Source organism: Erpetoichthys calabaricus, chromosome 14, assembly GCF_900747795.2.
Source record: "Erpetoichthys calabaricus chromosome 14, fErpCal1.3, whole genome shotgun sequence".
Taxonomy (NCBI): domain Eukaryota; kingdom Metazoa; phylum Chordata; class Cladistia; order Polypteriformes; family Polypteridae; genus Erpetoichthys; species Erpetoichthys calabaricus.
This window is the reverse complement of record NC_041407.2, coordinates 86534776-86555918: the sequence shown is the minus strand read 5'-3', so window position 1 is coordinate 86555918 and position 21143 is coordinate 86534776. Positions and strand designations below refer to the sequence as shown.

Sequence of the window (21143 nt, the reverse complement as noted above, 5' to 3'; positions counted from 1 at the left end):
TGATCAGGAATATGCAACGCTTCTATTGCCTATGCGAGAAATCGATGAAGAAAAGCACCATGAAGACATTTGCATCAGCATTTCAGTTTGATGATTTGCTTCACAGCATTGAACCATTTATCAATCATCGAAGCACACAGATTGATCCTCATAGTAAACAACGATTACCAACAGGTACCAAAAACTGAACACACATGCCACCCATATTTTGCTAGTACTGCAACTTAATTTCTGAGGATGTGCTCAGAGGACGCGTCAAAAGAATGCTGGGAACACGTGGCAGCCATGATGGTTGCTCGTACGCGGCCCTAATAGAGTTTGTGGTTGGCTTTTGGAGTAGATGGCCACCAAAACCATGTGAACACGCTTCGGTGATATCACTCACAGCCACGCATTCACAATGTGCTAGCCAGTGACGTGTCTTAGCAGGCAAATACTAACATTTTGTCAATTGATGACCTTATAAATGTAATAATAGTGAAAGATGAATAAAACAGTAAAGCAAAAGAACAAAACCTTCAAAGGGATGGTGATTGAAATAAATAGCTTAAAGAAGAAGTTGACCATTTTAGAATTAGGAAATTCTCCAAGTTGCTGCTATCTATTCAAGGAGCTCTCAAACCACATAAGCAGGAAGGAATGTTAAAATGTCCAAAAGAGCTCACTCTTTTTATACTATAAAAACACACTCAGGTGCGATTGTTGTGGTCACGACTACCTAAATAAACCTGACTACAGGGAAAATCGCTCCATAATTTGAAAGAAAACGCTCCAGTGAACTAGGTGTGAAAATGCTTTTAATCTGTCTAGTACCTGAAGATGGCATCACAGTACAACGTTTCTGCCGTAGGCTTCACTTACTTAATAAGAAAATCATGTTGTGTCATTATGGCCACAGCACAAGCTCGTATGGATAGTAAGGCGCCCCCATCACCTCAGTCATAGGGTTCTGGGACTCGCTACAGCAAAGCCAAATTGGTTTGAGTTCACGGTATCGAGTCGCTGGATATAGCACTGGCCTCTTGTGTGTGCAGAACATGACCGCGAGAGAGAAGTACACTGGAACTGGAATGCTTGTACAGCAATGCCCATAAACGGGGAAGAACAGGAATGGCTACAGGAAAAGAAGGAAAGCGAGAGTTTTTGACTGCGTAAGCAGGGAAGCGGTTCATTGAACTTTGGGGCCAACAAGAGCTTGGCTGAGACATATCTGGTAAGTGCCTGTTTAGTCTCTACTCTTAGCTACTGAAGTTCTCACTGATCGTCTGTCAAAAAGAGGCCATGTTGCGATACTTTTGTGGCATAATAGGACAGCTGGAGCTGTAATGAAAATATGTGCGGGAATTGTGCAGTCAGTCACCCCCTGTGATTCCTAGTCGTATAGTTTAACACTCTCAGAGGTTCAGCAGTTGTCATCATTACATATGACAGGCCCTCTGACTCAAATTCATTTTGGTTCAAGTAGTGTGATGTCAGCTTTGCTATCCTGAAAGGAGTCTTGACCTGAGGATTTAGCCCTCCTATTGTGGGCCATGAATCTGTTCAGTGGTTATTTCATCTCTCCAATGTACAGAGATTTAACAGACAGACCTCAGTATGTGCGTCTCGGGAACTGCAGGTCTAACATTGTGGTCAGCAACACAGGAGCGCCACAGGGGACTGTACTTTCTCCGGTCCTGTTCAGCCTATATACATCGGACTTCCAATACAACTCAGAGTCCTGCCACGTGCAAAAGTTCGCTGACGACACTGCTATTGTGGGCTGCATCAGGAGTGGGCAGGAGGAGGAGTATAGGGACCTAATCAATGACTTTGTTAAATGGTGCGACTCAAACCAACTACAACTGCACACCAGCAAAACCAAAGAGCTGGTGGTGGATTTTAGGAGGCCCAGGCCCCTCATGGACCCCGTGATCATCAGAGGTGACTGTGTGCAGATGGTGCAGACCTATAAATACCTGGGAGTGCAGCTGGTGCTCTGAGTAAGAAAGGACAGAGCCGGCTATACTTCTTTAGAAGGCTGGTGTTCTTCAACATCTGCAATAAGATGTTCTATCAGATGGTTGTGGCGAGTGCCCTCTTCTGGTGTGCTGGGGAGGCAGCATAAAGAAGAGGGACGCCTCATGTCTTGAACAAACTGGTGAGGAAGGCAGGCTCTATTGGCACGGAGCTGGACAGTTTGACAAAAAAGTATCTATCTATCTATCTATCTATCTATCTATCTATCTATCTATCTATCTATCTATCTATCTATCTATCTATCTATCTATCTATCTATCAAATTAATTAATTTTGCCATAAGCAATGCAAACAAAGACAGCTGCTGTTGTGTTGCCTTATTGACAGTTTCACTCTATTTGCATTATTACGATGCCAGTTTGATGATAATGATTATTATTATGCACTCGGGACCTAATTTGGGATCCGTTGTACCAAAAATCCATGTTGCTAAGGACTCATACACTTTTGGACTCCTATGAATATTTTGCCTTATACAATACGGGCTTCAAAACAGCTAGTTGTGGCCCTGATTGCACAAACGGTATACAGTGATCCCTCGCTATATCGCGCTTCGCCTTTCGCGGCTTCACTCTATCGCGGATTTTATATGTAAGCCTATTTAAATATATATCGCGGATTTTTTGCTGGTTCGCGGATTTCTGAGGACATTGGGTCTTTTAATTTCTGGTACATGCTTCCTCAGTTGGTTTGCCCAGTTGATTTCATACAAAGGACGCTATTGGCAGATGGCTGAGAAGCTACCCAACTTACTTTTCTCTTTCTTTCTCTCTCTCTTGCGCTTTCTGTGATCCTGACGTAGGGGGTGTGAGCAGGGGGGCTGTTCGCACACCTAGACGATACGGACGCTCGTCTAAAAATGCTGAAACATTATCTTCACGTTGCTACATTCTGTGCAGCTGCTTAGTGAAGCGACGGTGCTTCGCATACTTAAAAGCTCGAAGGGCACGTATTGATTTTTGCATGTTTGTTTTTCTCTATCTCTCTCTCTCTCTTTGTCTGCTCCTGACGGAGGGGGTGTGAGCTGCCGCCTTCAACAGCTTTGTGCCGCGGTGCTTCGCATACTTAAAAGCCAAACAGCACTATTGATTTGTTTGTTCTCTCTGTCTTTATGACAGTCTGTGCTCCTGACGCACACTCCTTTGAAAAGGAAGATATGTTTGCATTCTTTTAATTGTGAGACAGAACTGTCATCTCTGTTTTGTCATGGAGCACAGTTTAAAGTTTTGAAAAAGAGACAAATGTTTGTTTGCAGTGTTTGAATAACGTTCCTGTCTCTCTACAACCTCCTGTGTTTCTGCGCAAATCTGTGACCCAAGCATGACAATATAAAAATAACCATATAAACATATGGTTTCTACTTCGCGGATTTTCTTATTTCGCGGGTGGCTCTGGAACGCAACCCCCGCGATGGAGGAGGGATTACTGTACTATAGTTACTTTATTAGGCCTACGGTATTGTGTTTTCTCTGCTTTAATGGTATTTTTTATTCCGGTTGACATGTTTAACTTTGTACCTTTTTCATATTATTACCATTCTTTTAAATGTCTTTGAAATTGTTCAGTAGTAAAATCGCTCCTCATGATAGGCTATATATCTCATAATTGAAACCATATTTATGTGTACTGCATAGAAAATGGATCGCTCGTTACGGAGGAGTTTCCTTACTATAAATATCGCCTTTGTCTGGCGCGCTGCGTGGTCTGCAGATCAGATGGCGGAACTGTTGTTTCTTTTCGGTTCAAACTTATGGCGCCCCGTTACGGAGTAGCGATCTTACTCGTTGGGTAGAAAGATGTTCTTTTTCTGTGTCACGTTGTGGTTGCGCTCTCTCGAAGACGTTCTGTGGATCACACGTCACGTGATCTTTATCTGGATTGTAATCGCGCATCCTATTCTGCTTTGACAATCCAGTGCTCCCGTGCCTTGCCGTGTAAAAAGTCCAAGAAACAACCGAGAGAAAGTCAAACCCCAGGGTTATCATAAAGTGCAGCTGTCATAAGTAACCCGTAGCACCTAAGCAAAGAATGCAAAGCAGGGGCGTTGGTGCCGTGGGTCGGGATCGGTCTTTAAAGCCCTGTTCTGACACTCCCGTCCCACCAGCATCTGTGATGTGCGCGGCAGGATCAGAGTTGCCATCCGTTTTTATGGGTAAAAAAAGTTTCGTGCAACTAAATAGAACCCAATGCAACGAATTGAAACGGGCCAAAAATCAGTCACGGGAAAAACAGAAACTTCTGTTAATGCACATCAACTGCGCCAACATTCAAAAGTTCTGCGCGACAAACTCTATGGTCCTAATCTTCAGCTGTACCAACAGTAATACGTGGATGGAGGACAATGTAGTGATGGCTGGCTTACATGTGTACGGATACCATGACATAACTAAGGAGCTAAAGCAGCGTTTACCCAGGCTGTGGCAGATACTTGTGGTCTTTTATGTCCTCCGTGCATCAAGCACTGTTAGAGGCTTCGAAAACACTGAAGACCCACTTGAGGGGGGTGAGGGACGAAGACTCAGTGTTTTATAAGAAAAAAAAGAACGGATAATTACAAATGGAAGGAGAAGAAATAAAAGCAAGTCATCAAATGTCACAAAGCAACTCAAAGGTAAACGCTTGGATGATACCATCTTGGCCCTGTACCCAGAATATGTTTCCCACCAGTTCTTACAAAACAAATTTCAAATAGGTTTATAGGCTTTTAACAAACATGATGTACATAATCAAAATAAATAACAAAAATGACCCGAATAACGACAGTTTGTCGAGAAGTGTGAAATGTGTCGTTTTTCACCTGGACAGCAATTCCCTGACATTCTGGAGGACAACATTCAGAGTGCTGAGTATAAAGAGTTTTACTTGAAACTTCTCAGGTATAATTTTGAAGAAAATATTTTGATTATTTCATGTGATTTTTATATTTATGAGTGGAGTGCTGAATCTATATATGTAAAAGTCAATGTATATGTGTGTATATGTATGTATGTTTCAGCGTCACTTCCAAACGGCTGGTACGATTTTCATGAAACTTGGTACAAATGTTCCTCATTGGTCGACTAAAAATACTGTAGGGTGAAATCAACCCTAACCCACCCTCTTCTGGGCAGGGTGGAGGTGATCTTGCAGTCTTGTATGCATGTTATCATCCAGTTGACACTCGGAACGACCACAGAGAGGGCGAACTGGAGGTGACTGCCAGCATTCTTTATGTTTGAGCACCGCCTGCGCTTGTTGCTTTTGAAATTAAACAGAATTGGCCAGTTACGAGCATCAACTGGATGGTAACAAGATACACAAGACAAGTCTTCATTGTTTGTTAATTTATTTTATTTTTAAAGTTGTATTTTTTTAAATTATATTTTTCTCAAACAATTAAAAAAAAAACACTTTATTTTCCTCCCAGGCAACGCTGGGCATTTCAGCTAGTGTAAAAAAAAAAAAATGAAAACCATTTTCTCTATTGCGTAACATTTTTTCACAAACATACCTTTTAGCTGTGAATTTAAAATTTTTGAAATTATTTCCACACTGTAATTTATTAAATATTGTCACACATGTGCATTTAGGAGACAGCTAAAGGGCCTGGGGAACTGTAATACTGCACCAGACCACGGGGTGGCAGAGTGTGCTGACTGTCTCTCTCAGTTTCTTGCAGACCATTCCCGGGAAATCTCACTAGGTTCCGGCACCTCTGATGATGTCACTTCCGGCTCTGGCACCTGTGATGACGTCATTTCTGGCTGAGATGACATCATTTCCTTCCCCAGCCCTTAAAGCCACCATCTTACCTCCAAATATTCAGTTCTGTTTTGGACACTGTGTTGTGAACATCTCTGATCAAATATTACGCAACTTTTGCAGCTAGGAAATAATATACGGGTGGCTGCCCCAAACCTTTATGATGTCTGAAGTCTCATTTCTATCACAATACACATATTATATAAAATGGTAACCCAGCGACAGGGGATGCACAAACCAGTGTGTTTCTTTGCACTGGTCCCAAGCCTGGATAAATGGCGAGGGTTATGTCAGGAAGGGTAAACGGTGTAAAAACTTTACCAAATCAACATGCGGACAGATGATCCACTGTGGCAACCCCTGACGGGAGCAGCAGAAAGAAGAAGAAGAAGATATTTTAATGGTAATTTGATTGAATTTAAATATTTTTTAATACTAAAATCCACTTTTAAAGCAAATCATCTTTTTTTTAACAGTTATTAATTGCTTTGAGCACCGTTGGTTCATTTGGGAGCCTGAAAGTTCTGTGTGTACCTTAGGGGGTCCACATTCAAGACAATTCCCAGGTTTCAGAGCCAAGAATTGCAGTTGGGTTCAGTAAGAATGGCCAGTAAGAAACAAAAAGCTGCAGCTTGGTGTCAAAAACCTCAGCAGACCAGCCTGGTGGGCCCAGATAAAGTGCTGCTGCCACTGCTTCATGTTAAGTTTGTTTTAAAGAAGCAGTTTGACAAAATCCTATCAAAAGGCGGACCCTTCTTTTATGTATTTGTGCTGAAAGCTGTAGGGTTTGCCTGAGGCTACGTTGAAAGGGGGCATTGCCTCCCCGGACCGCATATTAGAAAACCGATTTCTGATGCAGAATTTAATGGTGCGTTGAACAGCCTGGAACAAAAGGCTTGAGTTGTCATTCAAAGAAGTTATTTGTAAGTTTCTGGTAACAAAACAGAGCCACACTATAGAGAATACTGTGAAAATGATTGGTTACGTTTAAGGAATGAGTCTCAAGGTCCACGTTTTGGATTCACATTTGGATTTTTTTTCCCTGAAAGTCTTGGAGCGGTGAGTGAAGAGAAGGATGAAGTGATCCATCAGGATATGAAGGACATGGAAAGAAGGGACCGGGGACGTTGGGATGTCAGTATGTGGCTGACACCTGCTGGATTATTCAGAGAGATGAACCAGGAAAATAATGGTGAAGCGTCAGATGAACATTTGGATCAAAACAACTGAGAAGTGACAAAAGCTAGAGGGGTTCTACAGAAATGTAAGCCAGTGAATATGGATTGTAGTTTTCTGTATGTTTAAAAATATTAAATTGGCTAAATATTTTCATGTTAAACTGATTTACAAACACCACTGTATACATGAATAAAGCATTCATCCATCCATCCATTATCCAACCCGCTATATCCTAAATACAGGGTCACGGGGGTCTGCTGGAGCCAATCCCAGCCAGCACAAGGTGCAAGGCAGGAAACAAACACCGGACGGGGTGCCAGCCCACCGCAGATCCCCAAAAGTATTTGAAGATTTTCAATCATTTTGCACTTACAAAAAATATATATATTTTTGCAGTGAGGAGACACCGACACTTTTTGTAGTTGACATCCTTCTGGTACTGAGAACACAAGTGAAACAGGCCCGAGCCCAAACACACTGTGCGCCTGCATTACATTTCCCATCCCGTCAAGGCCATTTGCCTGATTTTTAATGACAAAGGGGTATGGATGTGTTCCAGCCTGACAAGCTGGCCGCTCTCTTATCTTGGCATCCCTTCTCTCAAAGCGACATCACATGTTGCCTGGGATTAACTTCACTTTTCTAACAAAACAACTTTCAAAAGCACCCCTCACAATGCTCTGCCAAAAATCCCAAACTGGTGGACTGCCTCCAGTGAAACAAAAGCAGAACAACTGAGAAGAAGCTGCTGCAAAGCAAACCTATTTTGTCGGAAATAAAAGCAAAAAGAACAGTAAAAGAAATGAGTCATAATTCTACCATATAACTGAAAGAAGATTGAAGGGGAATGTGTGTTCGCGGTCATATATAATGCCTATAAAAAGTATTCACAAACTGTACTTGGATGTTTTCACATTTTATTATTATACAACATTGAATCACAGTGGATTGAATTTTGGCTTTTTTGACCCTGAGCAGTAGAAAAGGACTCTTTAATGTTAAAGTGAAAACAGATCTCTGCAAAGGTGTCAAAATTAAATTTCAAACACAAAAAAGTCAATCTTACATAAGTATTCACCCTCTTTAATATGACCACCTCTAAATCATCACTGGGGCCGCCAACTTGTTTTAGACGTCCTGTGATTAGTCAGTGGAGATCACCTGTCTGGGGATTTGATTGTACGATAGATAGATAGATAGATAGATAGATAGATAGATAGATAGATAGATAGATAGATAGATAGATAGATAGATAGATAGATAGATAGATAGATAGATAGATAGATCCTTTCATCTATCTATCTATCTATCTATCTATCTATCTATCTATCTATCTATCTATCTATTATATAGTGCCTTTCATATCTATCTATAACATCTATCTATGTTATAGATAGATATGAAAGGCACTATATAATAGATAGATAGATAGGAAAGGCACTATGTTATAGATAGATATGAAAGGCACTATATGATAGATAGATAGATAGATAGATAGATAGATAGATAGATAGATAGATAGATAGATAGATAGATAGATAGATCCTTTCATATCTATCTATCTATCTATCTATCTATCTATTATATAGTGCCTTTCATATCTATCTATAACATCTATCTATGTTATAGATAGATATGAAAGGCACTATACAATAGATAGATAGGAAAGGCACTATGTTATAGATAGATATGAAAGGCACTATATGATAGATAGATAGATAGATAGATAGATAGATAGATAGATAGATAGATAGATAGATAGATAGATAGATAGATAGATAGATAGATAGATCCTTTCATATCTATCTATCTATCTATCTATCTATCTATCTATCTATTATATAGTGCCTTTCATATCTATCTATAACATCTATCTATGTTATAGATAGATATGAAAGGCACTATATAATAGATAGATAGGAAAGGCACTATGTTATAGATAGATATGAAAGGCACTATATGATAGATAGATAGATAGATAGATAGATAGATAGATAGATAGATAGATAGATATGAAAGGATCTATCTATCTATCTATCATATAGTGCCTTTCATATCTATCTATAACATCTATCTATGTTATAGATAGATATGAAAGGCACTATATAATAGATAGATAGATAGGAAAGGCACTATGTTATAGATAGATATGAAAGGCACGATATGACAGATAGATAGATAGATAGATAGATAGATAGATAGATAGATAGATAGATAGATAGATAGATAGATAGATAGATAGATCCTTTCATATCTATCTATCTATCTATCTATTATATAGTGCCTTTCATATCTATCTATAACATCTATCTATGTTATAGATAGATATGAAAGGAACTATGTTATAGATAGATATGAAAGGCACTATATAATAGATAGATAGATAGATAGATAGATAGATAGATAGATAGATAGATAGATAGATAGATAGATAGATAGATAGATAGATAGATAGAAAATACACTATATAGAGAGCTAGATAGATAATGCAAGTGCAAGGCAGGATTATCTGGCATCCCATCCAGGAGAAAAGGGGGACCCTTGCTGAGAAGGGAAGCCAGAATGGAAAGACAACGATATACTGGCATCCCGTCTAGGATGGGTATGAGGCCTTTACCTGGACGGGAAGATAAAACAAAGTAGTAGCAGGGGAAGACTCCTATTTCGGAATATGTTTATCCTCCATCCTCTGGATGACGGCATCCCAGGACCTCGGTCACCATGTGGACACCTGCAGAGCATGATGGAAATTGTAGTGCCATGTGTCAGCCCTGCTGGGTCCCATGGGTGCCACCTGGGAGTGCTGCAGAGATTCATGAGTTGACCTGGAAGTGGCTGTTCCCTGGCACCAGATGTACTCCCAGGTCCAACATAAAAGGAAGCCATCTAGCCTTCTCCCGTCAGACCGACAGGTAACACTCACTGGAGGAAGGCGGATGGAGAGAGAGGCAAGAAAGGAAGAAGAATTGTGTTCATAATTGCTTTTGCAACATTTTGGAGCTGCCTTTGTGAGGAATTTTTATAATAAAAACTTCTGTTTTGAACCTGTGACTGTATTTGTGTTGATTATGTCCAGGGTTTGGGGCTTGATGGCACCCCCTGTCTGTCACTACAAATAGAACTTTATTTGTCCTCACGGGGGAAATTTGTCTTTTTACAGAGGCACTTTAAATAAATAAATACATCAATGGATAGATAAATAAATATATAAGTATATACATACACTATGGTCTGAACACACACCAGTATGACTAAAAAAAATTAAAAAGAAAGAAAACTTCTGGCTTGGCAGTCCCAGTCCCAGTGCTGCATTATGGAGGTGTATTACTGTTGCTATAAAGGACCCCCATAGGGTTTCTTGACACACTTCTGCTGAATGATTTGTTGGCTGAAAGTCCTCAGTGTTATTGTGCCACAGAGTGAGGATGTGTAGCATTGTTCATAATGGCACTCGGTTTTGTTTTAATTCTCTCCTTTTCTAAGATCTCCAGGGGGTCCAGAGTGTGTCCTGTAACTGAGCAGGCCGTTTCAATTAGCTTGTTGATTCTGTGGCCACTTTAGAAGTGATGTTACCAGACCAGCACACACCGTGAAGCATGGAGGTGGCAGTGACAAGCCGTCGCGATGCTTTTCTGCAGCAGGCTCTACAAGGCTTAAGGGGGTAAATACAATAAAATGAAGGATAATCCTGGAGGAATACCTGATGCAGTCTGCAAGAAACCTGCACCTTGGGAAAAGATTTTTTTTTCCAGCAAGACAACGAACCCAAGTGTAAAGTTAAAGTGGCGCAGGAATGGCTTAAAACAACAATGTTAATGTCCCAGAGTGGCTGAGTTGGAGTCAGGATCTCAGTCTAATTGAGAATTTGTGGCTGGAGCTGACAATGGCTGCTCACTCCCAATCAACATGCTACCTGACAGAGCTGGAGCAGTTCAGCAAAGAAGGATGGAGAGAAATGACAGAGTGCAGATATGCAGAGCTGATAGAAAGAGACCCGAGCACACAAACCCAAAGTGCATCTACTAAATACTGATGGGATGGGGGAAGAACATGTGTGAGATCAATTATTTTGAATTTTGTATTTGTAATTAATTTAGTCCTCTTTGCAGAGATCTGTTTTCATTTTGACACTAAGGAGTCTTTTTCTGCTGGTCACTGTCAAAAAAGCCAAATTAAATCCATTGTGATTCAGTAATATATGACGATAAAATATGAAAACTTCCAAAGGTGTGAATACTTTTTACAGACATGATATTCTGTAACATTAGATTCTCAGACCCGCTTAATCCAATGTAGAATCCCAGGGGATCCCGCAGCTCTGGACACACCACCAGTCTACCGCAGTGTCCACTGACATCGGGCCAGTTTATAGCCACCAATTAGCCTAACCTGTTTGTTTGGGGGAGGAATACCAGAATATCCAGGGGAAAGTCCATGCGTAAACTGGGAGGAATTGTGAACTCCATATGGATAACCACAGGGCATGGAATATAACCAGGACACTGGATCCATGAAGCAACAGCACTAAGCATTGTGCTACCATGTCAGTCACTAAACCTTTCATGATTACACTAGCTGTGGTATCCTTCTAAGACAGGCTGAAATCTAATAATCAGCGTAGACCTCAGCATTAACGTATGCAGTGCACCATCCACTGGAATGTATTTTGTAACACATGTAGTGATTAAAGGCATTGCATTTGTCATTCCAACAGATGGTGTGTCACAAACAGTTGTAGTAATTAAATGCATTACTATACATATTTGTCATGCACCATCTGTTGGAATGACAAATGCAATGCATGTGTCTCTGTTGTATGCCATTTGGTAAGGAATTCCTAAAAAAAACAGTGTTAATATTTGTGATGTGCCATCAGTTGGAATGGTGAATGCAACACATTTTATTACTACAAATGTTGATGATGCACCATCTGCTGGAATGAGAGACATAGCAGCTGGGCGAGTACATAGTGTCACAGAAGGCTGGGGGAAAGACCCAGCCGGGACACCTGGAAGGACCGGGAGGTGGGGTATTCATCCTCCGGGCCGTGAGGGGGCAGCCGCCCTGGATCGGGAGAGGGCCACGGGAGAGTAGCAAGGAGGCTCAAGCCCATTGGGGCCTGTGGCCACCGCCAGGGGGCGCCCCGAGCCTCAGAGAGCCCAGGAGGCATTCACTTCCACCACCCCCAGGTAGATGGAAGAAGAGCCTTCCAGGGACGCCCGGAGTGTTTCTGGGTGCAAGGGCAGCCCTTCTGCCACACAAGGAAGTGTTGCCAGAAGGACATCATCAGGCACCTGGAGCACATCCGGGTGAGAATAAAAGGGGCCGCCTCCCTACAATCAGGAAGCTGGAGTCGGGAATGGGAGCAGGACGAAGCTCCTGTGGAGAGAGGAAAGGCGGCCCACAGACAGAGAGAGAGAGAAGCCCGGAGGAGAGGTGATTGGCGCGAGGAGAACAGTGTGCTGTGCGGGACTGTGTATTGTGCAGAGAACTGTAATAAACGTGTGCATTTTTATAAAGATGTGGTGTCTGTCTGATGGTGTCCGGGCATGTCTCACAATACATACACAGACAGTTATCCTTTTATTATAGTGGATAGTACAATACAAGCTCATTGTGTAAGCTAAGAAAAAATGACTTGATTATCTGGCAGAATTTACTCCCCCATCTATTTAGTTTCTGAATTTAATTTTCCCTCACTGATTTCTGAGAAGAAATTGCCCTTCCTGGGCACAAACCAGGAACCAGCCCTGGACTTGGTGTCAGTCTATTGTGCCAAACACGGCTGCACAATAAACAAATTTAGGTTTGGCAATGAACCTAGCTGCATGTCTTTTGGCTGTAAGAGGAAACCACATAAACGCAAGGAGAGCAAATATTATAAACAGGACATGCCAGCTAAGAATCGATCCAGTGCCAAAGTTCTATAATGTGGCAGGGCTCACCACAGCACTCCATCAGTCCAAATGCAGAGCAGCTGGCACTTTGGTACACTTCTCACTATTTACAGGCCTATAAACCACCTCCAAAGATCAGTGTCATTCCTAGGTTTTAATGACGAAGGCCGAAAAGCTTAGGTGTTGGTTTTAAGTATAACATCTGCACAAAACCAAAACACAGCCACGTCTTGAATAACTCGCTATCTATCATTAGACGTGTTTATCGTTTGGTTTTGATTGGCTGCAAGGGTTGGTGGGGTGCGGACTGACGTCTTGTCAGGCCCAGGAACCGTTGACTTGGGATCCGCCCCTGCCTGGGGCAACAAAAATGCTAGAGCTGACTCAGATTATGAATTGATTTCATAATGTAATTAATTACTCATACACTACCGTATATATATATATATATATATATATATATATATTGCTGCACTTTTTTATATGATTATCCCTTTCATAATTGCTGTTTAATGTATTGAATTTTGGCACAAATGATATTCCATTTACTATAACGTATCATAGGGGGGGCGCAGTGGTAGCGCTGCTGCCTCCCAGTTAGGAGACCTGGGATCGCTTCCTGGGTCCTCCCTGTGTGGAGTTTGCATGTTCTCCCCGTGTCTGCGTGGGTTTCCTCCGGGCGCTCCGGTTTCCTCCCACAGTCCAAAGACATGCCGGTTAGGTGCACTGGCAATTCTAAACTGGCCCTAGTGTGTGCTTGGTGTGTGTGTGTCCTGTGGTGGGTTGGCACCCTGCCCGGGATTGGTTCCTGCCTTGTGCCCTGTGTTGGCTGGGATTGGCTCCAGCAGACACCTGTGTTCGGATTCAGCGGGTTTGGAAAATGGATAATGTATCATGCAATGTATATCAACAAATCTATAAGTTACGAGAGGCTCTAATCCAATGGCATTGATTTTTTTGGCAGTTCTCAGGCATCCACCTCCTGAACTCCCAAGCTCTGCCCCACTTCATCCCGTGCCGCGTTTTCACATCCAAGGGGAGTCCACTCTTCCAACTGGTATAAATGTTAGGCTAACGGCATTACCGGGATTAGGGGGTGGGGGGCTAAGCCCCTAATAAGTGCTAAAGCTGGAGACACCAATGAGCACACTCACGGACAGACTTCCACTGTCACTAGATCAGTTTAGATTAACCTGATATACACGTATTTGAGAAGAAAACTGGAAACTCTGAGAACCGCCCACTGAGCCGCTCCAAACACTGAGCCACCCTACCTCCTATTACAGCGCCACAATTAAAGAGCTCGCAGTTTAAGTCATGTACAGAATTTGTTTCTCTCCCGCAACACCCGCAAATTCGTATTCAACTTAACCCTCAGTAAACCTCTATGGCAGGTATTCCTCTCATGCATGCTTGAGGTGGAGACGTGCATTTTACCTCCTGCTTCGAAATCAAACGGTAAGCCAGCATTTCCCCTTATTTCTCACTCTTGACCCAGCCAAGACATTTTCACACTTGATATATGACTGACCAGCTTGAGGCAGGTGTCCATAAAGGCGAGAGTCGACTTGTGTACGAACGCTTTATTCACCCAAAATCCAAGTGCGCCGCAGCGCTGCTCTCGGCTGCTAATATTAGCTCGTGGCTGGGCGAAGCGGAGCAGATGGTCCCGTGTTCGCGCTCCTATTGACTGCCGCCGAGAGCCACGCCCCCCTCCTGTCAGCACGAGCTACATACAACACAAACAAACCGGGAGCAAACTTCTACACATTTCGGGAAAAAAAAGTTGAATTTGTTTTTTGTTTGTCTTTTAACATTTACTCATCTGTGTCCCTTTTCAAGAGTCCGATTAATGCCAGAGAAAGCAACATGACCAAAGAAGAGGAGCTGATCCGGATCGCTAAAAAACTGGACAAGATGGTGTCTAGGAGTAACATGGTGAGCGCTGTGGACCAGCTGTCACTAAAGTGACACGTATCAAGGGCTCGCGCGTGCGGGACTGGCATCGTCGATGCGGCTGTCTGATAACTGAAAATCGAAGTTTCTGCGTCGTCGTTCTCGGGGTTCCGATCGTCCTTCGCTTTGTATGGGAATGAAGAAGGAAAAGAAAGTTTTACACTCGAGCGGCTTTTTGAGAAGCAAATGTTTCAACAGGTGTTTGGCAGGACCCCGTACGCGGGCTGCAGGGCAAGGCACGCAACCTTCGGACTTTTAAAGGCATAGCGACACTTGACACTGCTCCGCACTCCCGACGCCACCGAGCTGCAGGCGCGGTAGGTCTGTGATTTGCTTTGACCGTCCTCTGTGCAAAGCGAAATCAGTGCCATGCGCTTGTTTTCAGCTAAACGGGGATATGAAAAAGCAGTAGGCGGATGCGGACTTTCCAGTCGCCGACCTTGGGCTCGCGGCTTTTACTTTCTGTCTGCTTCTGCGCTGAAATGAAAAGGGATCTGCTGAGGGGTGTAATCTCGGAACTTCGTGCAAACCCAGTGACAGAGTTGGAGCACTGGCGGAAAAGCAAAGAAAGAAAGCAAGCAACTCATTTCAGGTTGTTATGCCAATGTAAACTTGCAGAATTTACAAATACCTAGTTAGTTTTCTCTTTCAATTGTACTTCTGCAGCTCGAGTTTTCAATCACGCTGCACCGAAGAGTCAGTTTCGTTCTTTGAGGCTTGCATGTGACGTCACCTTGACGTAGTCGCAGAAAACTGCGCAGATCTGCCTAAGGTGCTGTTACTGTGATTGGAATTAGAAGGAAGCACAATAACACGGATTGAACTAACTGCTTACATTTTATGAGAGTTGCAATGTTCTGATCCCGTTCGTCTGTAAGTTAAATGTTACGTTCTAGTGGATAATCAGCTGCACTAGCCGACACCGCGTGGCTTGAAAATGCAGAAACACATACAGTACTGTACTTCCTTGCCTCAGTAGCGCAAAATATTCTAATTTTTAGCCTTTGATGTACTGTACTTTGTATTTAAATTAAATTCGGTAGCTTGTGCAGCTGACGTCTGAAACTTGATATTTTGTAAGCGCTGCAGTCGCTTGTCCCTATAGCCTTGAGTATGGGAAAGGCGCTATATAAATACAATTTATTATTATTGTTATCATTATTAATCCGTGTACCACCCATTTTCGTGCATTTTGGTATTCAAGATTCAGGAGCTTGTTTCAACAATCACTACGTTTTTCCTTTTCATATCCAGTTCTGGGTGTCTGTATGTATTCGTGTGCTATAAAGTTGCCAGCGTTAAATTAACTTTAAAAATAGGGTTAATGTAACACATGAATGTGTATACTGTATATTGAAGCAATGCGCATTCTACGTTAACACTGCATGAGATTGCCTGCTTCACTTCACTTTCTGTCCTGATTTCACGGTCACAGAAGGAACTTGTGGAGCTGGGCAGGCCAGGCCACTGTATCTTAAGCATCTGTTTAAGTTAGTGTGAAGCGCACATACGAAGCTCCACAAGTATTTATTTTTTACACACTTTTTTCTTTTTGCTGTTTTGTCTGCATCATCTCATCAAACTGCCTGATTTAATGTTGCCTTATTTCAATCTAGACTTTTATGGGATTAATGCTGTTGCTGTCTTGACTGTTGTGATTGCTACTGCCACATCCAGCTGGTTGTGTTTCTCTAGAGATGACAAAATCATTTTGGGTCCTGCATGTGCAGTAATCAAATTGGCATAAACTGTTGTATTTCGATGAGTCCCTGTTTATCATCTTTTCTTTTTCAAGCTAATTTTAGACAACCTGGTACTTGCCAGAATTCTGAAATTGTGTTCGAACATATTTATGAGGCCCTGGAACTTTACTTTCACACTGGTGGTGGACTATCTATCTATCGATCAATCGATCGATCGATCGTAAAGGAAAGATTCTATCATAAAGGAAAGATCACAGAGCAGTGCAAATGTTTGGAATGCAACTTGTGGCCCAGTTTATTGTCATCTATATACAAAACAAAAAGAAACAGAAATGAAAGTTAACTTAGGACTAACATGGTCTAACTATAACTTATCTTTGAGTGTTTCCATCACCATTAGTTGCTGTTTTGGCAATCAACATCAGCTTCTGTCTCCTCAGTTGTTTATCTAGGTCTCACTGTAAAAGGTAAGAGCTTCTATAACTGGACCAGAAATTATTGCATTGTTCCTGCCTGAAATCATCATCCTCCTCTCTGTGAGGGTAAAAAGAAAAAGTGTTTGTCAACTGTGCATCTCCCCTCTCTATTGCTGCACTGCCTACATGTTTAGAGCCTTTAATGTGTTACTGTAGTGCATGCATATCTATCTATCTATCTATCTATCTATCTATCTATCTATCTATCTATCTATCTATCTATCTATCTATCTATCTATCTATCTATCTATCTATCTATCTATCTATCTATCACAAGGATCATCCTGAAGGTAAGTCATTTATTTAAAAAATGTAAGGCTACACAAAATGGTTTATTTCTGCTCTTCTGCTCTCTTGGGTCACTGGCAGCAGCTAGCTTTTCTTTCAAGATAATTGTTATGTCTAGACTTCTCCAAGCACAATCAGAGACCTTCATTTTGGCTGGCTCTAGTGCATAATTGTAGACTACACATTCATATTTGTTTTGGTTTGTTTCTTTATTTTTCTGCATATTCTCTGCTTTTCAGTTTTTCTGTAAATTTACAGTGTTTCTACTTACAGGATGGGGCCCTAGATCTTTTAAAAGAGCTCAAAGGATACAACATGACATTAAAGCTGTTACAGGTACACATGTAGTTTATTTTTATTGTTGTATGTTTTTAACCGGATGGCTCCATTGTAAAGTGGTCACTTAGCACTGCTGCCTCACACCTTGGATTCAGTTCTCGGTGCACCCGCTGTCAGTGTGGAGTTTGCTTGCTTTCCCTGAATCAGTGTGGATGTTCCTGCTTTTTCTGGTTAACTTCCTATTTTTTGAAGATGTTTATGTTTATGAATTATTGATTGTAAATTGGAGTGTTGGAGTATAGTGTGTCAGGGAGTAATACCCTGCAGTTTAAGGGTGTCCATCCATGGTTGGTTCCCCCCTTGTTGTTTAATGCTGCTAGGATTCTGGTCCTCAGAACCTGAGAATGAAAAAGCTTGTTAAAAATGATTGTTAGCCTTACTTATCTAAAGAGCAGACAGTAAAATGTTAATGTTGTCTTAGATTTTAGCAACTAAGTAAGGCTTCATGAAGAAACATGTTCACGTGTATGGGCCTAATCAAGGGCATATCCCAGGGTTTCATTGAATGGTGTCTACCATTTCTGGCATGTTTAAACACGGTTGTAAGCAAAACTCCTTTTAACTTACATGGAAAATTGTTACCAAATCTGAAGGGCACATCTTCTTAGGAGAATCCAAAGAGCCAATGCTGCTTCCTCCATAAGGACTTAAAATAACAGAGGCATTCAGTAAATCTGGCAACACAGTTCAGTCAAAGAAAATTAAACTGTTTGTTCCAAAAAACTCTTTTAAGTAAAGTTAGTAATGAGAAGTCAAGCAAAATGACCCCTTGTATTGGTTCAATTAAAAGATTACAATATGCAAATATTCAAGGCAACTCCGGTCTGTAGAGAAGGGGCCTGAGTTGCCTCAAAAGCTTGCATATTGCAATCTGTTCAGGTAGCCCATAAAAGGTATCATTTTGCTTGACTTCTCATTATATCCATACACCCTAGTGCTATAGTAAAGTTAGTGACATGCCATCTTGTTAAATGAATTGAAGTATAGTGTAAAATATATACTGTACTGGCAAGCCCAGCTTTTATTCTGTATTTGTTATCATGGATGTATAACGATGATTATTTATTTCACTGTTGTTTGCAGAGTACTCGGATCGGCATGTCTGTGAATGCAGTCCGAAAGCACTGCACCGATGAAGAAGTCATCACCTTGGCCAAAATGCTCATCAAGAACTGGAAGAGGCTCATAGGTGAGGTTTAGTACACTGTAGATTTGTAAAGTGAAGTGGGGTCTTTCACTACAGGAGACATTTGTTTGTCTATTTTCCTACGAGCAACAACAACATTTATTTCAATAGCACAATTTCATACTTATAATGCAGCTCAAAGTGTTGTATTTCTGCCAGGTTCCTCCACTTGGCTAATGTTCAGACCCTTGCTTCTTGTTCTTTTTGTTCATTTTTTGAGTTATTTATTTCTGTTAATGTTACTTTTGTTTGTTTGTTTTTTGCATTATTCCTTGTTTTTTATTTTATCTTAGAGCCTTTGTTTATGCATCTTGTGTTTTTAAGTATGGTTCCTCAAGAGGCAGGACCACCTGGCCATCACCGCCAGGGACTGCCATCGGCCCTATAAAGGCAAGGGTTTCCCACAGTTTTTTGGCGGTTCATTCAATTGCACCAGTGCAGTGGTCCTTAAACTATGGCTGTCAGTGTCTGAATTTGGGTCACACTGAGTCGTGAATCACAATAGCATTGAATGAGAAACTGTCGCAAATGGTTTGTGGAATGCCTTGTGATGGGTCACCACTTGTAAGGGGAAAACAATCTCCCCAGACGTCAAAGTTGGTGATTTTCCAAGGGGGACACCACCCTTCCCCCCATTTACAACAGTCAGTGGTGATTCTTCAAGGGGGACGGACAATGATCTGTGCCAGTTCCACAACAGGGATGGATGAATCTCCTGGAGGGGGATGTCCTGTGCCTGTTTTCTCTTTGCCTTTCTCCCATAAAGCTGTGATTGGTGAAGCACTCAGGGACCCACTGTTGTGAATTTCCCCTTGGGATTAATAAAGTATCTATCTATCTATCTATCTATCTATCTATCTATCTATCTATCTATCTATCTATCTATCTATCTATCTATCTATCTATCTATCTATCTATCTATCTATCTATCTATCTATCTATCTAACTGTAGCTTGCAACTCCTTCAAGGTTCTCTGAGGTCTCTTGGTGGCCTTCCTCACCAGTCTTCTTGGACAACAACTCTGTTTTTGAGAATGGTCCGCTCTTGCAGATTTACAGCTTTGTCATACTCTTTCTATTTCTTAAACATTCATTTAACTTGATTCCAAGGGGTATTCAGTCACTTGGATATTTTCTCTTCTCCATCTCCTGACTTGTGCTTTTCAGTCACCTTTTCATAGATTTGTTTGGAATGTTATTTTGTCCTACTGTGACCCTGGATAGTCATCATCTATGCTAAGGGACATAGGGACAGCAACCAACTTTGGTTAGAACGACAGTTCAGTGCACTTGCCGTCAGATACACTGAGCACACACTCCCCCTGAACCATTTAGAGGTACCAGCAAACCTAACCTGCACATCTTTGAGATGTGAGAGGAGACCAGAGCATCTGGAATAAAGCCCATATGCACACAGGGAGAACATGCAAACTTTACAGTGGTCCGTGATGCCATAGCTCTGGACGTGAGAGGCAAGAGCAATAACCATTGGGTCACTTTACACCTTAGTTTGATGCTGTTATTAAAGTATCAGTCTTTGCTTCTATAATTTCTTACAATCGAGAGTCACCTAGAAAATAATGTAGTGGCCATTTCCTTCATGTCTTAGGCAGCGGCGAACCCTTTCTTTCATCTGCTATTCTTTCATGTTAATCAATGCTGCTGTCTAAATTTTCAGCAGATACAATGCATATTTGTTTTTATGTTGTAAAGAAGGGGATTAGAAAGAGTGGCACTGGTACGTTGAGTTTCCATGGTTGCAGGACATTTGGGTCAGGGTTTTTGTTAGGCTAATTTCTAAGCACAGAGCGGCCATTTCTTATTGATGCTGGATTGTTTGTTGAAAACAATGAATTTTAATGTTTCTGCTCTAAAGAAGTGGCAAATACGGTTTCACAATTTTTTCTATAAAGAAAAATAAAAAAAAAGAGATGTATTTTAAGTGTGTAAGAACATAAGCAAAGTTGGTTTCACAAGTTTTAAATCAAATGAGTCATCTTTAGGAATTATAGAAACTTCATTACAATCCATTCATTTTCCAGGCCCATTTTACCTATCTGTAGGATTGTGGTGGTGTTTTATCTTACCATCGACAGCTCTGGGCATAAGGCATAAAACACCCTTGGGCACAGGACACAATAGCACACACATACCCACAGGCCCTCACAGTTATTCAAACACATGTATCTTTATTTTCTATCTATATAAAAGAACCCGTTTCCTATTAAAAATTAGATAGATAGATACAGTGCATCCGGAAAGTATTCACAGCGCATCACTTTTTCCACATTTTGTTATGTTACAGCCTTATTCCAAAATGGATTAAATTCATTGTTTTCCTCAGAATTCTACACATAAC

General features: G+C 41.4%; 1 protein-coding gene across 3 annotated transcripts in view; it reads left to right on the top strand.

The window, feature by feature from the left end:
- Window positions 1–14524: 14524 nt before the first annotated feature.
- The window catches only part of tcea3 (transcription elongation factor A (SII), 3), a 54786-nt gene continuing 48167 nt past the window's right edge, over window positions 14525–21143 (top strand). For all 3 annotated transcript variants that reach the window (XM_051918864.1, XM_051918863.1, XM_028818752.2), the window contains exons 1-3: window positions 14525–14774; window positions 17533–17595; window positions 18682–18787. In XM_051918864.1, coding sequence (XP_051774824.1) covers window positions 14706–14774; window positions 17533–17595; window positions 18682–18787 — 238 coding nt within the window. In that variant the 5' untranslated portion in view covers window positions 14525–14705. The remainder of the gene's footprint in view (window positions 14775–17532; window positions 17596–18681; window positions 18788–21143) is intronic.